The sequence below is a fragment of the Raphanus sativus genome, chromosome 4 (assembly GCF_000801105.2).
Source record: "Raphanus sativus cultivar WK10039 chromosome 4, ASM80110v3, whole genome shotgun sequence".
NCBI lineage: Eukaryota > Viridiplantae > Streptophyta > Magnoliopsida > Brassicales > Brassicaceae > Raphanus > Raphanus sativus.
Genome location: NC_079514.1, coordinates 29,298,730 through 29,315,767, shown reverse-complemented (window position 1 = coordinate 29,315,767; position 17,038 = coordinate 29,298,730). Strand labels below are relative to the sequence as shown.

Below are 17,038 nucleotides of genomic sequence, written 5' to 3'. Positions count from 1 at the left end.
TTTTTTTCGTCAAAATGAAGCAGAATGTTAAATATCCAAGGTGTATCTCTGTACTCCAAACCAAACAAAATTGTATACTCTAAACAAATATAAAATAAAAAAGGTACAAGAATTGAGAGTATTAAAACAGACAAAGATTTACATCGTCAAGGACAAGAACATTTCAAAAGTAACCTCGTTAATATGGTGAGAACTGGTAAAGATTGACATCGTCACTAACCTATATGGGAAGAACTGGAGAAGTATCAAAGTCGTTACCAAGGATTCCATTTGGTCCATCTTCTGATTTAATCGAAGAGTCCTTTTTGCTGCGTTCTAGAGATGTTGCTTCGTATATTCCAAACCCTAACACTAAGCAACAGACAATGAAACCAGGAAGAGAAAAATCCATCTCGTAAGCAATCTCCATGACGATTATGCATGCTCCAGCTACCATTAAATGCCTCGGGGAAGAAAACACCATATGCAATCTACAAAACAAACAAACATATAAAGACTCTGTTTGCGTGTGTAAAAAAGATTAGTAGACGGGGCAAAGCTTTTAAGGAAACCTCTCTTCTGCGATATTGTCAACATAGAATATTAAAATGATCCCGAAAACAATGGTGCCAAGGAAAGCCCACGCAGAAAATGGCAACTCCACAGCTTTCCCAGAAGACGAACCCTGAAGTGAAGATGTTAGTAAACCAAACATGAAAACGCCATTGCAAAACAAGTGGTATCACTTACTGTGACAAGGTCCCACATGGCCAAAGGAAACAGAAAACAGGTTGCAGAAGTAATGGTTATCGCATGGAGTCGTTTCTTTTGCTGGTTCTGTAAAAGAATACAACTGGTTATGCGCAAAGAAACTGGGTGGAAGGAATAAAGAGAATTTAAGATTAAAAAAGAAAGCACCTTAAGAGAAACACGCCTTGCAATAACTCGCCTTAATGCTGATAAGATTCCAGCAACAACGGGTATCATCATTCCCATCAGTCCTAGTGCTTGCTCTGTTACTAATTCTTCCTCTTTGGTGTCAGTACTATCTTTCGATGGTAGTTTTTTGTTAAGCTAAACACACCAACATATAAACTATACACAGGAAATCAAAAGTGCAACAAGATGGAGAGTATGTACATAAAAAGGAAAGAACTTGAGTAAAAGGATATAAAATGGGGAGAGAGATGATGTTGCCCATCCTTGAGATAAGAAAAAAAGAGCTACCAGCATAGCAACAAGGCCACCTACCTGACATGATTTCGAAATATGAGCCAAATTTGGTCCTAGTCGTCTGACGTATAAACAGTAATTGTTGATATAAACACTAAATTGATCGTTTGCAATGAACTACATATCATTAAGTGTATAATGCAAGCAATATAACTGCTAAAAGCTATTGCACAAGTCAAAGCTCTATAGTTTTTTCAGCGACACAAGTGAACTGAGGCATGCCGGTGGGATGACAACATTACATTACGGATAAACTCTATGCCAACCATGCTAGTTAACTGGTTCCACTGACTAGAGGGCACATGTATGTGGCAGCTGTTAAATACAGATGAATACCTTTTTCCACACGTGGCCTCTCCGTCCATATAGTACTCCAGAAAGCACTCCAAGAACAGCACCAGAGTACTCTGACAAGATCGCTCTGCCAATAATATATCAAGAGAATTAGCAAGGAGAACCACATTTTCAATGAAGATAAATTATATTTATCAAATGACAGGTGATGGAGTTTATATTGCCAGATTTCTGGAAGAAAAGATAGAATCCAACTGTTAAAGTATGACAATCTTTCTCAGAGGGAAATTTCAACGTTCCTACATTTCAGCTGCAAAAATCTATGATAGATCCTAAGAATACATAGCCGATAAGAAAATTTGAGAGTTTAAAGTAGTGTGGATGCTTAATAACTCTCTATCATACCTAAGAGGTCCACAAGACTTAAGACCCTTCCCCCACAAGATGAAGTACAGAGCAGTGATGACTCCATTGATAAGAGAAGGTACAATCTGAAAGAAAATAAAATACCCCTCAGAGATTAGTTAGCAAGAAGAGAAACGGAATAATTTAGTCTAAACTCTCCCGTTTATATATATATATTTATCTAACTGGATTAACTAAACCTGCTGATTAGAAAGGGCCCTTCCTTTCCATGGTTTCTGAAGGATCAAGAAGACCAAGGATGAGGGCACCAGACAGCAGAAGAGGAAGAGAACAACAGGCGCTCCAGTCTGATTCAAGTAGCGGTACATGGAATAAACTGACCATATCCTAAAAAAGTTCCCAATGACATGGATTATCTGGAAAGGGGTATGCCTGCAAATAAATAGGGAAACACACATGACTATTAATTACAAAGGAAGAAAATCAATTCTACTTAAGCTACAAGAATGCTAAAAATTCATTCTTCAACATAATCAATAAGAGTTCCCAGAAAAGTATATAACTCTGCAATCTTGAACTTCTTTTCAAAGGGAGCATATCTATATATTCACAGTAGCACGAAGAGCTAATCAAATCAAAATCCCTAGCTACAGCTCACATTTCATCGCGATATGAAATCAGTTAAATCAAGTTTATATTCTATACACAATCAAACAGAGAGAATGAAATCGAAGATACCGGAAATGTGAGGATCCTCGATCGTCGGAGATTTGCTTCGGCGACATCATCGGGGAATGACGTGGTACTTGAAGATTTAGTATGCTGTTAAATCCACAATCCTTCTACTAAGAGCTCGATCTCTGAATCTAAAAGACGCTCTAACTTGTGATCGAAGAAGAAGAACCCCAATCTCCGTCAAGGTCCCGAAGGGTGATGATCTATCGAGATAGAGAGGATATAATTGGATATTGGGCCTTCATAAAGCCCATTTAAAGTGCCCGGAACAACTAGATCTCTTTTCTTTTTCTGGCTGGTTTTCGGTTTTATATAAATTGAAACCAAATAAGATTGTATTAAACCGGAGTGTATGATGGTTTCGCAAGACGGTGAAGGATTCAAGGAAACCGGGAGATTTTATGATGTCGAACCGGTTTGTATTGAAGGTATCGCTCATAGATTGTTCATGGGAGAAAGGTGCTGAGGTTCTTTTGGATTAGCTGTAGTCTAAAGAGCATTTCCAACTCCATGTAATTTTTATTCCAGAATAGAACCTGAAATAAAATTTTCTCTAATTTTATTATATTTTCATTTGATGATAAAATATAAAATAAATAGTTTCAGAAATTGAATAAGAATATTCAAAATTTTACTTAAGAATATAGTAGAATTGAAATAAATTGAGTAATTGAATAATATAATTATTATATTTTGAAAAAAAAAAGTTTAAGTAATAAACAGAGCAATTGTTTTGCTTAGCGGAATGAGTAGTTTAGATTTGAAAGGTATTGTGCTGATTGTTCGGTTTGCTTATTGATATGTACAGAAATTCAAACATTAACAAAACTTTTGTCGAACATTGAAAATAGCCATTCCATTTAATTCACCTCTACACAATCGTCAAATATAAAATGGAGTTCTGGTGGTTGATCACATTCTCTACCAAATCATTTCCAATATTTTCAAGAGAAAATTAATAACAATGCCGGAAAATGCCAAGCACGGCCCAAGACTCTCCTTTTCTCACGATTTTTGCCACTATGATTCCATACCGATCGAGCAAAGTCCATTAGGAACTCATTCGGAACCTTCAACCATCAACTTCGATTTCTCCATTCCCGGCGGCGTAACCTCCGGTGAAAGCTCGTGGTCCGCCGAAGAATTTTTCTCTAACGGAAAAATACTCCCCACAGAAATCAAAAAGATACCCGAGAAAGATGGAACCGGTTTGTATACTAAACCAATCGGAGATACTAAACCGGTTCTGGAAATCGGATTAACCGCGATGGGAGACATACGCAATACGATGCCGTTTCACGTTCCTTCTGAACCGTGTCGTCCCAAACCGGAAACGAATCCAATCAGAAATGCTCACGAAATAGAAGAAATCGAAGAAGATGAAGAGAGACCCAATGTGAATCCGTGTTGGGGGATTAAGAAAAGAAGCGAACGTCTCAATTCCGAAATTGGGTTGCCATTACTTTCGGATAGCCCGACCGGTTCGAATTTTAAACAGACAGAAACTGTGAAGCTTGAGGTTTCGTCTCCTTCTTCTTCGTCTTCTTCTTCTTCAAACTGTAATTCTCAGAAACCGCTGTTGAGGAAGACGAGCTATGGAGATTACAGTAACGGCGGCAATGGAGGCGGGATTAAGGTGAATTCGTTTCTGGATGTGATTCCGGGTGGGAGTTTGTTTGGGTTGGTATCCATCATTGTCGGTAGTGGAAGTGACAAGAATAAGAAGAGACTAGTGTTTTTTCATTGGTAAGAATTCTTTTTCTTGGATCTCTGTTTCTTACTTTGTTTTCCTGGAGCTCTGAACTCTAGTGATGTTTGGCTTTTGTAGTTCCAAGTGTTTGAGTTTTTACTTTTAGATTTTCTTATCAATGTGTTGTTAAATGTTAAATGTATTATTTCTGTTAATACATACATATTGAATTTGAAGATGCTACAATCTTCAGAAAAAAAGGACTTCTTATTAAAGCTTTTCAAAAGATACTATCATGAAAAATGTGACAAAAAATAAATGTATGAAAAGATGAATTTTAATTTTACCACAAACTTGATGCTTCAATCTTAAAAGAACTATAATTCTTTATGGAAAGATGAACTATAAATCTTTTCAACAAATACTAGCATGGAAAATATGACAAAAAATAAATTTATGAAAAGTGGAATTTTATTTTTACCAAAGACTTGATATTACTTTCAGATCTACTTTAAATGATTACTATTTTCATAAATACCCTTAATTTGCTATGAAAAATACTAAACTAACTTTCTTCAATTATTATAAATATGTAATAATCGTTTATAAACTCAACTTCGCCATTTAAATACTAAACCAAAAACAATAAGCAAAATATTAAACCTTAAAAATAATCAATAAATCGTAAACGCAAATGTTAAAATATTTGATTGAATATATTTTGATAAATAGTAGTCAATTTATGATATTTTTGAACAATTTATATTTATCGAACTAGTTATCTTTTTATTTAATACTTAAAAGTATTATATAATTAATTTATAGTGAGTAGTTTTTCTCTAGTGTAGTAAAATTTAAACCTGGGACAGATCCGGATATCCGGGATATTCGGGGTACCCGGATCCGGATCCGTACCCGTCGGATCCATGATTTTAGTACATGGATCCAGATCCGTGTCTTCCAGATATCCGTCTAGATATCATGATACCCGCGAGTATCCGGATTCGGTCCGGATCCGTCAAAATAATTAAAAAAAAGATATTTTTTTTAAATCCAAAAAAGTCTATAAATATTACATAAATTAAATATTTTACAGGTTTTATAAATGTATTTATGCATATAATTATGCATATAATATTATTAAAATTAAAATTTAATATTATAAGACTAATTTTATGTAGAAATATTAATAAATCAATTATAATTATTAATAAAATTTTAAATTTAATATATTTTTAAATCGGATATCTGGATCCGGATCCGGATTCGGATTCGACGGATCCGACATTTTACTATCCAGATCTGAATCCAGGCGCCCCGGATACCCTATTTTAAAAAGGTTTAACACATTTATCCTTAGTTAATTTTTTATTAAATCATAAATTAAAATAAGAAATAAAATGAAACTTTTATCAAGATATAAAATGTAAACAAATATTTATAACAAATCAGATTTTAAAATCTAAAACAAATATTTAATATTAAATGGACAGAATATATTTGGACCCTTCAATTTCGTAGAGAAGGTCTTAAAACCAACATAAACATTAATTTTGGGTTATATTTGTTTAGTTTGGCAACCAAAATCATGTTTATTTTGTGAGTTACCATGTTATTTCCCCCACAAAACTATTATATATGATCAAACTAGTGATATTCCGGCGCGTAGCGCCGGATTTGTATGTTTTTTTTTACTTAAATTTATCATTTATTATATGGTCTTAGTAAAGAAAATATGTAAAATGAAAATATGTAAAAAATAATATTTTCTGATCTTTTTATAATGATTAGCGGAATATATTATTTTGTTTGAAGTTATTTAGTTCAAAGTAAAATAGCATAAGTAGTTGTTACTAATCGATTTAATAAAAATAGAATAAAAATTAATAGTCGTAGAAAAGTTTTTTTAGTTGGAATCTTAAATACTCGTGTCATACACTGAGCTTTCTTTCAAGAAATGTTTAAAAGTGTTAAACCTGAGAAAGTTGATTAGCACATGTGGAAGCACCACCTGAGAAAGGAGATGATGCATAAGAAAACTGCTACTTTAAAAGTAAGCAATCATTAACTGGTAAACTGAAATAAGAAATCGGTGTACATTCCCATTAATCAACAACATATCAACCCCAATATCTTTCTTCTTTCTTAACATTTCAAGCTTGCCAAAATTGTTGTAGTCTAGTTTGAACATCTCTACACTGATTTGTCTTTAACTCCGAACAATGAAACTGAAAATTCGACAATGATTGAATTTGAAAAAGTAAAGGGAGTATCGTCCGAACTCTCACACCATCTATACATATACAATGAAACTGAGAGAGCAGGAACTAAAGAAGCATTCAATAGGAGATGGTGGGATGAATGTGATTTCTGGATTGATTATATGAATGATTACGTCGATTGCGTTAAAGAAGGAGAATTGTAGAGGCTATATTCTCTATCGTCAACATCAAATACAAAAAAATCCTATAAACCAGTGTTTTGAAATCCGACCCAGACACTGAATCAGATGATTTACCGAATCATTGGATCATTGGATTAACCGCAGATGAATTGCGGGTTAATAAATAAATTAGTTTTATTATATAATAATATATTAGCTATGAAAAAAATATATATAAAAACTAAAGTTAAGAATTTTAAGTGTACATACAGAATATTAAGAAATAGTTTTGACTATTTAAAAAAGTTGTAACATAAGAATTATGACATCTAAAAAAATCAAGACATTTTCCAATCCAAAATAAACCAGAATTAAAACATTATTGTAATAAATTGTCAATAACAAAAATAAACTAACACCAGATCACATCAATTAATTTTGGTTTTCTCTAAATTTTAAAACTTACCAACAATTTTTTTTCTAAATTTGTCACTTCATCATTTTTGGGATATTTTTCAGTAAGAACATTCTCTAATTTATTATAATCAATTTCGCCAGGTTTTTCTTCTTCAACAATCCAAACTCTGTTTTGTAATTCATATGATCATATGATTTTTTTTTATCTGTAAATTAAAAATGTAATGATTTGTATTAAATAAAAATAAAAAAATAATTTACTCACCTTTCTTGCCAAAGTAAATTGTAGTGTAGGGGAATAATAAGTCTCATCGTGCTTCAGTCTGTTTTACGGACGTGCAGCTCAAGCACAATCATGACTCACTTTTTTTGCAAACGTAAATTGTAGTGTAGAAGAAGAGGAAGACGACAATAAAACTAAAATTTCAAAATTTTAATTAGAAATTTAGAATATAAAAAATAATTTCAAAATATAACTTAAACTAAAAATAGTAAAAATAAAAATTATCTATTGGTTCAACCAGTGCTGCAATAAAACTCAAACTCGATTTTTATTGGATCACAGATTTATCAGTTTAATTATGGATCTCGGTCAGATTCAAGGCACTCTTATAAACGCTTGGACATGTATCAAGAAAAATTTAACATCCCCTCTCCCCCCCCCCCCCATTTATTTCACAATTAATACCAAAATTCATTAAATTTAAGTTGAGAAAATATTTTAATTATTAAAAAAAATATCACATGGCATTTTTCCCCTCTAAAGAGATAAAAGCCTACTTTATTAGTATATATATATTAACTGAACTATAAATGTGCTACATTTGCCTGCTTTGAATATTACAAATGTATTCTTCTTGAATTAAAATGTACAATCTTATTTCTCTACAAACCAAATTTGAAACTTGATTATACATAAAACCATAGTTTTAAGTGGGTTATTATTTACAACAATATTAACTGATAAGCAAATAAAAAATAATTTTAATTAAACAAACTACTTCAACTCCCAAATTTTTTAATTAATTAAACTAGACCAATTACACTCCTTGACTCATTGTTCTCCTTTTTTTGCCTAATCATTAATTAAAGTTGACTTTTTGGTTAACATTGATTGAAAATAGTAAAGCAATTAAGATTAGAGAATTTTTCTAGGATGTCCTGAAAAAGTTTTGTCAGAAATATACTTTTTAAAATGACAAAACAAAATTTTATTAAAAGATTAATAGACACTTAGATAATTATACCTTATGGTTAACTAATCTTAATTTTTTATGTGTATTGGTTAACTAATCTTAATTTAAAATATATATTTGATGGATAAGGGTTTGGAGGATAAGATTTAAAATTTTATAAATAAGTTTATAATATTAATACAGTGAAACATAATAAGAGATCATAATTCAATATGTGTTTGATGTTAATAATTATCTTGAAAATAGCACGTTAGTCCTTATTTTTTGCTTTTTTTTAATTAATCATTTCATTAATCTTCCCAAATTGGACATCAATACAGTTACAACCAAACTACAATTCAATCGAAATCGGTACAACCAAGACTAAAATGTCATGTTCACTACTGGAAAATTATTTGATCTATTTTCGCTAAAATATGTCTCCTAAGTCCTAACTAAGCTTAGCACTATCAGTTACTTCCTCCGTTAAAATATTATAAATTTTAGATTTTCACACATATTAGTAAAACATTTAAATTTCATTTATATACATAATTTTTTGTGATTATTTTTTCTCCATTATTTTTAGCCAATAAAAATTCAATAAATGCAATTATATTTTTTTTTGCAATTAGTAAATAAAATATGCATTGAAAATGTAAAAAATAAATTTTTTTGAAACAAAAATTTTCTCTAAAATATATAGTTTTATAAAATAGGGGAGTATCATTCTTGGCTAACAACAATAAATAAGAGAAGATAATGCATCGTTGGACTTTTGTTATTTGTCACTGTCGTCCATCACTAACGCAAATAACAAGAGTCCAACGATGCATTATCTTCTCTTATTTATTGTTGTTAGCCAAGAATGATACACCCCATGTCTTCAGCCAACTTAAACCTAAATCTTCAACAATAGGTCTAAATAATTCTTTATTTGTAATTAATTTTCTTGACTGATATTAGCTCAATTAGTAGAGTTGGTGCCGAATTTCCACGTAAACCAAGCTTAGGTTCATTGAAAATAAAACACCTAGATTAATTGACTATATATACTATTAAATTCGGTTGCAATGTTATCGCAAATTAATCAAAGTTTCAAAAAAAAAATGTTATCGCAAATCTGATACATTTAGCTATCAAGTAAGGATTCACATAAACTTGAGTATCAAAGTTTAAAAAAAAATGTTAGCGCAAATCTGATACATTTAGCTATAAAAAAATATTTCATTTCGTTCATGGCGGGGGTGGTTTGTGCATTCACTCTGTACGGGGTGGTTTGTGCATTTACAGTGGTATTTGTGACTATAGGTTCCTAAGAGCAAAGGGAAAATGCTCGAGCCTTATTCAGTTGAGACAATTTCATTCATCGTATGCCAACATAGTGACAAAAACTAACATTGACAGATATGAACAAATGATGACATTCTAGAATTTTTAACTTTACAGGTTAGTTGTTGAAAGCTAGTTTGGAATCTGGTTTATAAGTATTGAATTTCAAGTTGTTAACCAGTTTCTTGACAGTTTATGTGACAAAAGAAGAAGAGATATAACCAGAGTGACAAAGAAGAAGAATCCGACAGAAAGAAAATCCTTAGGGCCGAAATAGTGGGCCTTATTGGACGTAATCTAAAACGAACCATGTTAAGCCTTTTTTTGAAACACAAGAAGAGAAAAACTTGTGGAGAAAGTAAAATCGTGTGATTAAAACCATGACACGTGGAAAGAGAGTCACCGTCTGATTAAAAATATATCCGTTGCAATACATACTTAAAAGCGTATATCTGAGGCAACGTTTCCACGGTTCCTCATTTCTCCGGAAAAAAGTATTTCTCGAAATTTCTGGAGATATAAACTCTTCCGTCGAACACGAGTTAAATCAAGTTAAGAAAAAGTTACGAGAGAGAGAAAACTAGAGAGAAGAAGACAGAGTAGATCTGGCCGGCGTCGGAGGGCTCTCTTAGCCTCGATGTCGGTCGGGTGTTGGTGATTACGGTTTTCTCGATGTGCTTTTTCTCGAGGTTTGAGGTTATCCGATGGGTTCTGTTTCCGGCGTCGCGCCTCTCTACGGTGGTCGTTCGGTTTGTGTCTCCGGCGTCGCACCTCTCTATGGTGGTCGTTCGGCTAGTGTCTCCGGCGTCGCGCCTCCCTATGGTGGTCGTCCGGCTTTTGTGTTCATCTCCGGCGAAGGGTGGCCGACTGTGACTCCGCGTCACACCTTTACTATGTGTTGACGGCGGCTTTAATTATGGATCTGTTTGGTGTGTTCGATCTACGCGTCTTGGCGCTCATCTGTCCGATTGACTCTCTGTTCCTCATACTTTGAAACACGAAGGTAGAGGGATCGATTGAAGTCGATTTGTGTTCTTGAGAAGAGCGTAGATCCAGTGGAGTTTGGTTAGGGTTTTGGATGGCTAGATTGTGTACGTGGTGGCTCCGTGCTTTAGATGAGATCTCGAAGTTCTCGATGAAAGCTCTCCGAGAGAAGGAGCAAGATGAAGTAGGATGAGACGGAATTCATGGTTCCGGCGAGATTCCGGTGTGTTGACTCGGGGGAGGGGAAGTTGCCTTGATCTAGATCACGTGATTTACAGCGGCGTCTATTATTTTCTAGGGTTTCTGGCTTTGTGACTTAGTGGGTTTAAAAGTCAAAGGTTGGGTCTGTTTGTGCCCTTTGTATTGGGCTTTTTGTGGTTGTAAAATATGGGCTTACACCTTTTAATAAAATTTCAGATGGGAAAAAAAAAAACTCTTCCGTCGAAGATTTTTACAAGCAGAGAAGTTCGCCACATTCTTAAAAACAATAAGTTCTTTCTCGATTTCTCTTGATCGTGAATTTATTTCGTTTGGGTTCCGTTTATATCTTATTTAATTAGGGCTTGATGCGATCGATTGGGTTCTTACTGTTTTTGTTTTAGGGTTTCAAGTTTCCTTAACTGCTCCTTTTTTTCTTTTATTGTTGTAGTGATCCTGGAAAGTGCTTGAATCGGAGTGGAGTAATCGTTGCGGTAACGTCTCGTCTCTGTCTACGCAAATTGTTTTTGTTTTTATGCGAGGACGAACATATCTGACAAGTTTGATGATTGTAGCAAGATGACATCTATATCTTTAGATTTGGGCCACTTGATGCTATGTTTTTGATGTTATCTATATTTTTGACTTGAAATTGGTTATATATACATATGTTCTTGTGCCTATTGCTTATATGTATTCTTTGTACAAGAGGAGAATTACAGATCTCTGTTTTTGTTTTACAGTATGTGGATATGGAGAAATCATCATTGACAGATTGAAGACAAGTGTGAATCTTTGAGTTAAACGGCTTAAGAAGTGGCAACATAAAACAGATAAGTTCTTCTACTTCTTTATGCCTTTGAAGTTTTTGTTTTTTTAGTTTTATCAAACTCCAAAAAGATCATAGGCAGACATTTATCTAATAATAGTGTTCTGCCAGATTCTTATTTTGGAGACACTGTCCCGAGTCCCTGTTGCGTGAAAGCTTAGTCCCAACGAAAATTTAAATCAATCTCCTAGAAAACTGTTGGTTGGTAGTGCATGTCTTTGAGGATGGAAAGTAAACACACACCTTAGTAGTACCCACGGCTTTACTAAAACAACCATCGGCTTAAGAAAAAAAAGTCTTTAGACAGGAAACGGCTATGTCTATAGCTATGAGTTGGTTTTGAACTTGTTGGATGGAAAATAACGACCACAAGTCATGAAAACTAATTGTCCCGAGTCCTGTGGCGTGAACTTGTTGGATGGAAATAACGATCACAAGTCAGGAAAACTAATGTCCAGAGTCCCGTTGGTATTGTACGGTTTGAGAGAAGTCTTCAGACAAAGACTCCCAACTCTAAACCAGGTCCATTGCTTAACCACAGCTCTATGAGCAAAGGATACTTGAGGATGCGAAGTGTGAGAAAATTTAGTACTAACGGCTTATCAAAAGACAAGGCTTTAGACAGTGAGATTGTGAATGAAAATGTCTTCATCACGTACGTTCGTACCCACGGCTTATGAACAAGCTTTTAGACAGAGTTTGTAAAACTACCAACGGCTTATAGACAACTGTTTAGACAGAGAATGTGATTGTAAGAAAGTCTTTAGACAGAGACTATTCATCACATTAGTACCCACGGCTTGCAAGAAAGTATTTTGATAAAGATTGTGATTGTAAAACAACCACCGGCTTAAAAACAACTGTTTAGACAGAGAATGTGATTGTAAGAAAGTCTTTAGACAGAGACTGTATTCATCACATTAGTACCCACGGCTTCCAAGAAAGTCTTTTGATAAAGACTGTGATTGAATATGTTTTCATCACATTAGTACCCACGGCTTGCAAAAAGGATTTTACACAGAGACTGATTGAAAATGTCCTCATCACATTAGTACCCACGGCTTGAAAAAAAAAGATCTTTTGACAAAAACTGTGATCTAATCACATTTGTTCCCATGGCATGCAAAAAAGGTCTTTTGACAAAGACTGATGAAAATGCATTAGTCACATTTGTACCCACGGCTTAGACAAAGGCTAAGAGATCACCCCAATGTCTCTAAAATCTATTGGTTGGTAGTGCAATAGAGATCTAAGAGATGTTTGGGGATGGAAAGTAAAATATACTTGAGTATCCACGGCTTTACAAAAACTACTATCTACTTAAAAAAAGTCTTCAGACAGAAAATGACAATGTCTAAGGCTTATGAGATCATTGGAAGGATTCATTAAAACGAAGACTATGAAATGGTTTTGAACTTGTTGAATGGAAATAACGATCACAAGTATGAAAAAAGAGTAACTTGAAAACCTTGCTACCCTTGGCCTTGTTAAGGGCATTATAGAAAATATTGGTATGTACGGTTTTAGAGAAGTCTTCAGAAAAAGACTCTAAATCTAAATCACATCCATTGCTTGCTTACACACAACCTTAAAGACAAATACTATGGATTGGTTTTGAACTTGTTGAATGGAAATAACGATCACATGTTATGAAAAAGTAACTGGAAAACCTTGCTACCCACGGCTTTATAAAGGGGATTTTAGACAATACTGGTAGGTACGGCTTGAGATAAGTCTTCAGACAAAGACTTTAAATCTAAACAACATCCATTGCTTGCTTACACACAACCTTAAAAATTTAGTACGAAGGGCTTAAAAAAACAGTACCAAGGGCTTAAAAAAACAGTCTTTCGACAGAGACTTTGACTATAAACGTATTCATCACATTTTGTACCCACGGCTTGCAAAAAAGGGTCTTTAGTCAGAGACTGTTTTTGAATACATCATCAAATCTGTACCCATGGCTTTTCAAAAAAGGTTATAGACAAAGGCTATGAGATCATCATAATGGCTTTAAAGAGTTATCAACCGTTTCTTTCTTTTTTACTACAAGTTATTAATTTTCTTTATCTCTTAACTTTTTTTTTTTCCAGGTGAAACCGAGTCATGTTGTTTTTAGCTGCCAGACTCTTAAAACTTCAGTTATCAAGGTAACTTTCAAACCTCTTTTTCTTGACTTATCTGTTGAATCACATGTTCATTAATTTCTCGTATCCAGTGTTAAGTCAGGGGATATTGATCTTTCAGAGTATCAAGATGCTAAAGGTTACAACATGGACGACACAGATGAAGTCGAGAGTCCTGGTAGCGGAGATGCAGATCAACAGAAGGGTGCAGCCGAGCCAGCTTCTGCTACAGCAGGTACTTAACCACCGTTTATGCTCTTCCTTTTACTCTGAGTCACTTAAGAACCATAACAAACATCATGGTGTATTATCAACAGATAATGGAGCAGCAGGCCTTAGTCATTCGCCTTAGGCAACACGAAGAAACTGTAGATAAAGATAGTAAGCACTCTTCAGTTCTCGCCTTAGACAACACGAAGAAACTGTAGACAAAAATATCAAGAAACTCAGAGCCATTATTTATTGAGGTAAATCCAATCCAAAACATTAACTGTAGGGATATATTCCTCTTATTTTACCACTTCCTGGGTAAAAATTCACAAGGTCACTATGAAAAACCTTTTGCGTCAACTAAAAAGTAAAAATTAACTTTAGTTATGATTTCCTCAGGGTTTTATATTTGTTTCAGAAGACTCAGACATGATTTCAAATGTATCAGATTTCCTTGACGGGTATGTGCTTTTCAATATAATTATGAAATTCACAAGTAGGAGAAACATATATGAAGTGAACTAGTTACATTTGTTTAGGTATAGGCTTCACAAAATGTTCATATCCTCATTGACGCTTGTTCAGGTAGTAAGGATTCACATAATTCAATTTATATATATTCAGTAAACAAGTTTGTTATTTTAAGATTTGTTATTGATTATTGATATGTTGATAGTGACGGTCGGTTACCATGTTGCCTATGGGGTAACTTGGCCAAGCTTCTCTAGTCTTCTTCAAACAAGAAGATGGAATGGTGGTTTGTTGTTAAGCTGGGCTAAAATTGAAAGGTTTAGAGGTGACTATTTCATCTACAATACTATCTATATTTATCAAATTTTGACTAACGTTAACTGAAGCTGCTATATAATTTCAGGACAAATTCAAATCTCTAATGCCTTTGACGGTTCTCAAGTGTTGATCAATCCGGCAATACCAGAAGTAGACAAATTTAAAAATATGTGAGTTCTAATGCTATATTTTGTTTTTGAAGCGTTTCTATTTGTTGTTTAAAAGTTACATGTTCAAAGATTCTACTGTTCCATCAGTAAAGACGAGGAGATCACCATAAAAGCTTAAATGAGAGAGCCGAACAGCTTGACATTGCTGATTGTACCCAAAAGAACCTTCTAAGGCAAACTGGTTTAGCATCTTGGACAGAACATTATTCAGAATGACATATAAGTAACGGGATAAGGAGCAGCCTTGTCCTATACCACGAGCACTTGTGAAAAAGCCTCCGAGCTTCCATTTATGAAGACAGAGAAAGATGCTGTTGAGATACAGATCCTGATCCAATGAATGAAAACGTCTGGTAATCACATTGGCCAAAGAACAGATGTGATGAATTCATCGTATCAAAAGCTTTAGAAATGTCGATCTTGATTAGTACACCGGTCTGAATTGTTTTTCATGTGGTAACCATTGACAAGCTCTGATGCTAGCAGCATATTTTCAAGTAGCGTCTTCTTTTGATAAAAAATGCATTGATTGGATTCGATGGCTGCTAGAAGAATAGTCTTCAACCTTCTAGCCAGAATCTTGGAAGAATAAAATATTTTGATGTATTGCTTTAATATAAAACTAGATTTTGACCCGCGCTTAGAAAGCGCGGGATTATTTCTGTTGACATATTTATTACCCTATTTATGTGTTCACTAATATGTTTGTACGCATTTGGTTTTCGGTTTGGTTCTAATTTGTATTTTTTTTTGTTTTCAGATTCATTCCAGTTTGATTTTCATTTCTCGATTCAAGAAATATAAGAATCGTTTGGTTATTTATGAATTTGGATGTGATTTTGGTTTGGTTAACTTAGTTTTCGGTTTGGTTCGAATGACAATGTTAAGAACCCGTTAAAATTTTGAGTTCAATTCGACTATGGTCATGTTCTTGTTTTTAGATAATTTAGAGTAATTGGGATAAAAATGATCGAATTTTTGGAAAAATAACGGATAATTCAGATAAATATAAATATTTTAGCTAAAGAGTAATCGAGTGATTCTATTCTAGCAGAAAATTAAAATAATTTTAAGTATTTTGGATAAAAAATAGTATGAAAATTCATCTTTTGGGTAGAAATATAAGAATTGTTCGGTTATTTATGAATTTGTATTTGATTTTGGTTTGGTTAATTTGGTTTCCGGTTTGGTTTGGAAAACCATTAAAATTTCGAGTTCAATTCGACTATGGCCCGGTTCTTCTTTTTTTTGGATAACTTAGAGTAATTAGGGTAAAATGATGTTTTTGAAATTTCAGAAAAAAAATAATGGATAAGTCGGATAAATTTAGATACTTTGGATAAAAAATATTCAGGTGATTCTATTTTAGCATAAAATTAAAAATAATTTCAAATACTTTGGATAGAAATAGTAGGGAAATCAGTTTTTGTGTAGTTCAGTTTATAGATAGTATTTTAGAATATTTTATCATTTTAAAATTAAATATAATAAATATTTTAAAAATATATAGACTGTATTTTGAATATTTGGATATCCATTTGGTTTTTAGTTTGGTTTTGATTTGGTTGTAGTTTTTCTGTCCCAAGATATAGGACTTGTTTAGATATTATAAATATTAATCCGGTGTTGATTTTTTTTTTTTGGAAAATACTATTACTAAGAACATAATAATAAACTAAATTTATTTTAAATGTTTGGTAAATATTATATCATATAATAGATACTTTGGTTAAAAAAAATATTCAGGTGATTCTATTCTAGCAGAAATTAAAAATAATTTCAAAATGTTTGAATAAAAATAGTAGGGAAATCCTTTTTCTGTGTAGTTCAGTTTATAGATAGTAGTTTTAGAGTATTTTATCATTTTAAAATTAAATTTTATCATTTTAAAAATATATAAACTTTATTTTGTTTATTTGGATATCCATTTGGTTTTTATTTTGGTTTTAATTTGGTTTTAGTTTTTATGTCCCCAAGATATAGGAATTGTTTAGATATTTATAAATATTAATCCGGTGTTGATTTTATTTTTTTAATTTGGAAAATACTATTACTAAGAACATAATAATAAATTAAATTTATTTTAAATGTTTGGTAAATATTATATCAAATAAGTATACTATTATAG

At 33.0% G+C, this 17,038-nt stretch overlaps 2 protein-coding genes and 1 long non-coding RNA gene across 6 annotated transcripts; 2 read left to right on the top strand and 1 right to left on the bottom strand.

Annotated features, from left to right (window-relative positions):
- Positions 1-32: 32 nt before the first annotated feature.
- On the bottom strand, positions 33-2,818 carry LOC108831619 (uncharacterized). Its single transcript, XM_018605140.2, has 9 exons — positions 2,611-2,818; positions 2,112-2,304; positions 1,912-1,997; positions 1,549-1,633; positions 1,152-1,230; positions 898-1,037; positions 730-816; positions 552-664; positions 33-470 (listed from the first exon to the last, which is right to left on the bottom strand). Exons 1-9 carry the CDS (start codon positions 2,658-2,660, stop codon positions 221-223), a joined length of 1,083 nt encoding a protein of 360 aa, XP_018460642.1. The 5' UTR covers positions 2,661-2,818; the 3' UTR covers positions 33-220.
- A 560-nt stretch (positions 2,819-3,378) lies between these two features.
- On the top strand, positions 3,379-4,476 carry LOC108831622 (uncharacterized). Its single transcript, XM_018605144.2, has one exon. It carries the CDS (start codon positions 3,572-3,574, stop codon positions 4,355-4,357), a length of 786 nt encoding a protein of 261 aa, XP_018460646.1. The 5' UTR covers positions 3,379-3,571; the 3' UTR covers positions 4,358-4,476.
- A 5,599-nt stretch (positions 4,477-10,075) lies between these two features.
- LOC108838144 (uncharacterized) lies at positions 10,076-15,785 on the top strand. Of its 4 annotated transcripts, XR_008945411.1 has the most exons (10): positions 10,076-11,079; positions 11,238-11,280; positions 11,530-13,765; positions 13,834-13,976; positions 14,059-14,208; positions 14,351-14,412; positions 14,491-14,536; positions 14,628-14,747; positions 14,826-14,910; positions 14,998-15,785. It is a non-coding gene; the product is annotated as an uncharacterized LOC108838144 (long non-coding RNA). The 4 variants fall into 4 exon arrangements; XR_008945410.1 differs by having other exon boundaries at positions 10,076-11,280; positions 13,863-13,976; XR_008945409.1 differs by having other exon boundaries at positions 10,076-11,280.
- The last annotated feature ends 1,253 nt before the right edge of the window (positions 15,786-17,038 follow it).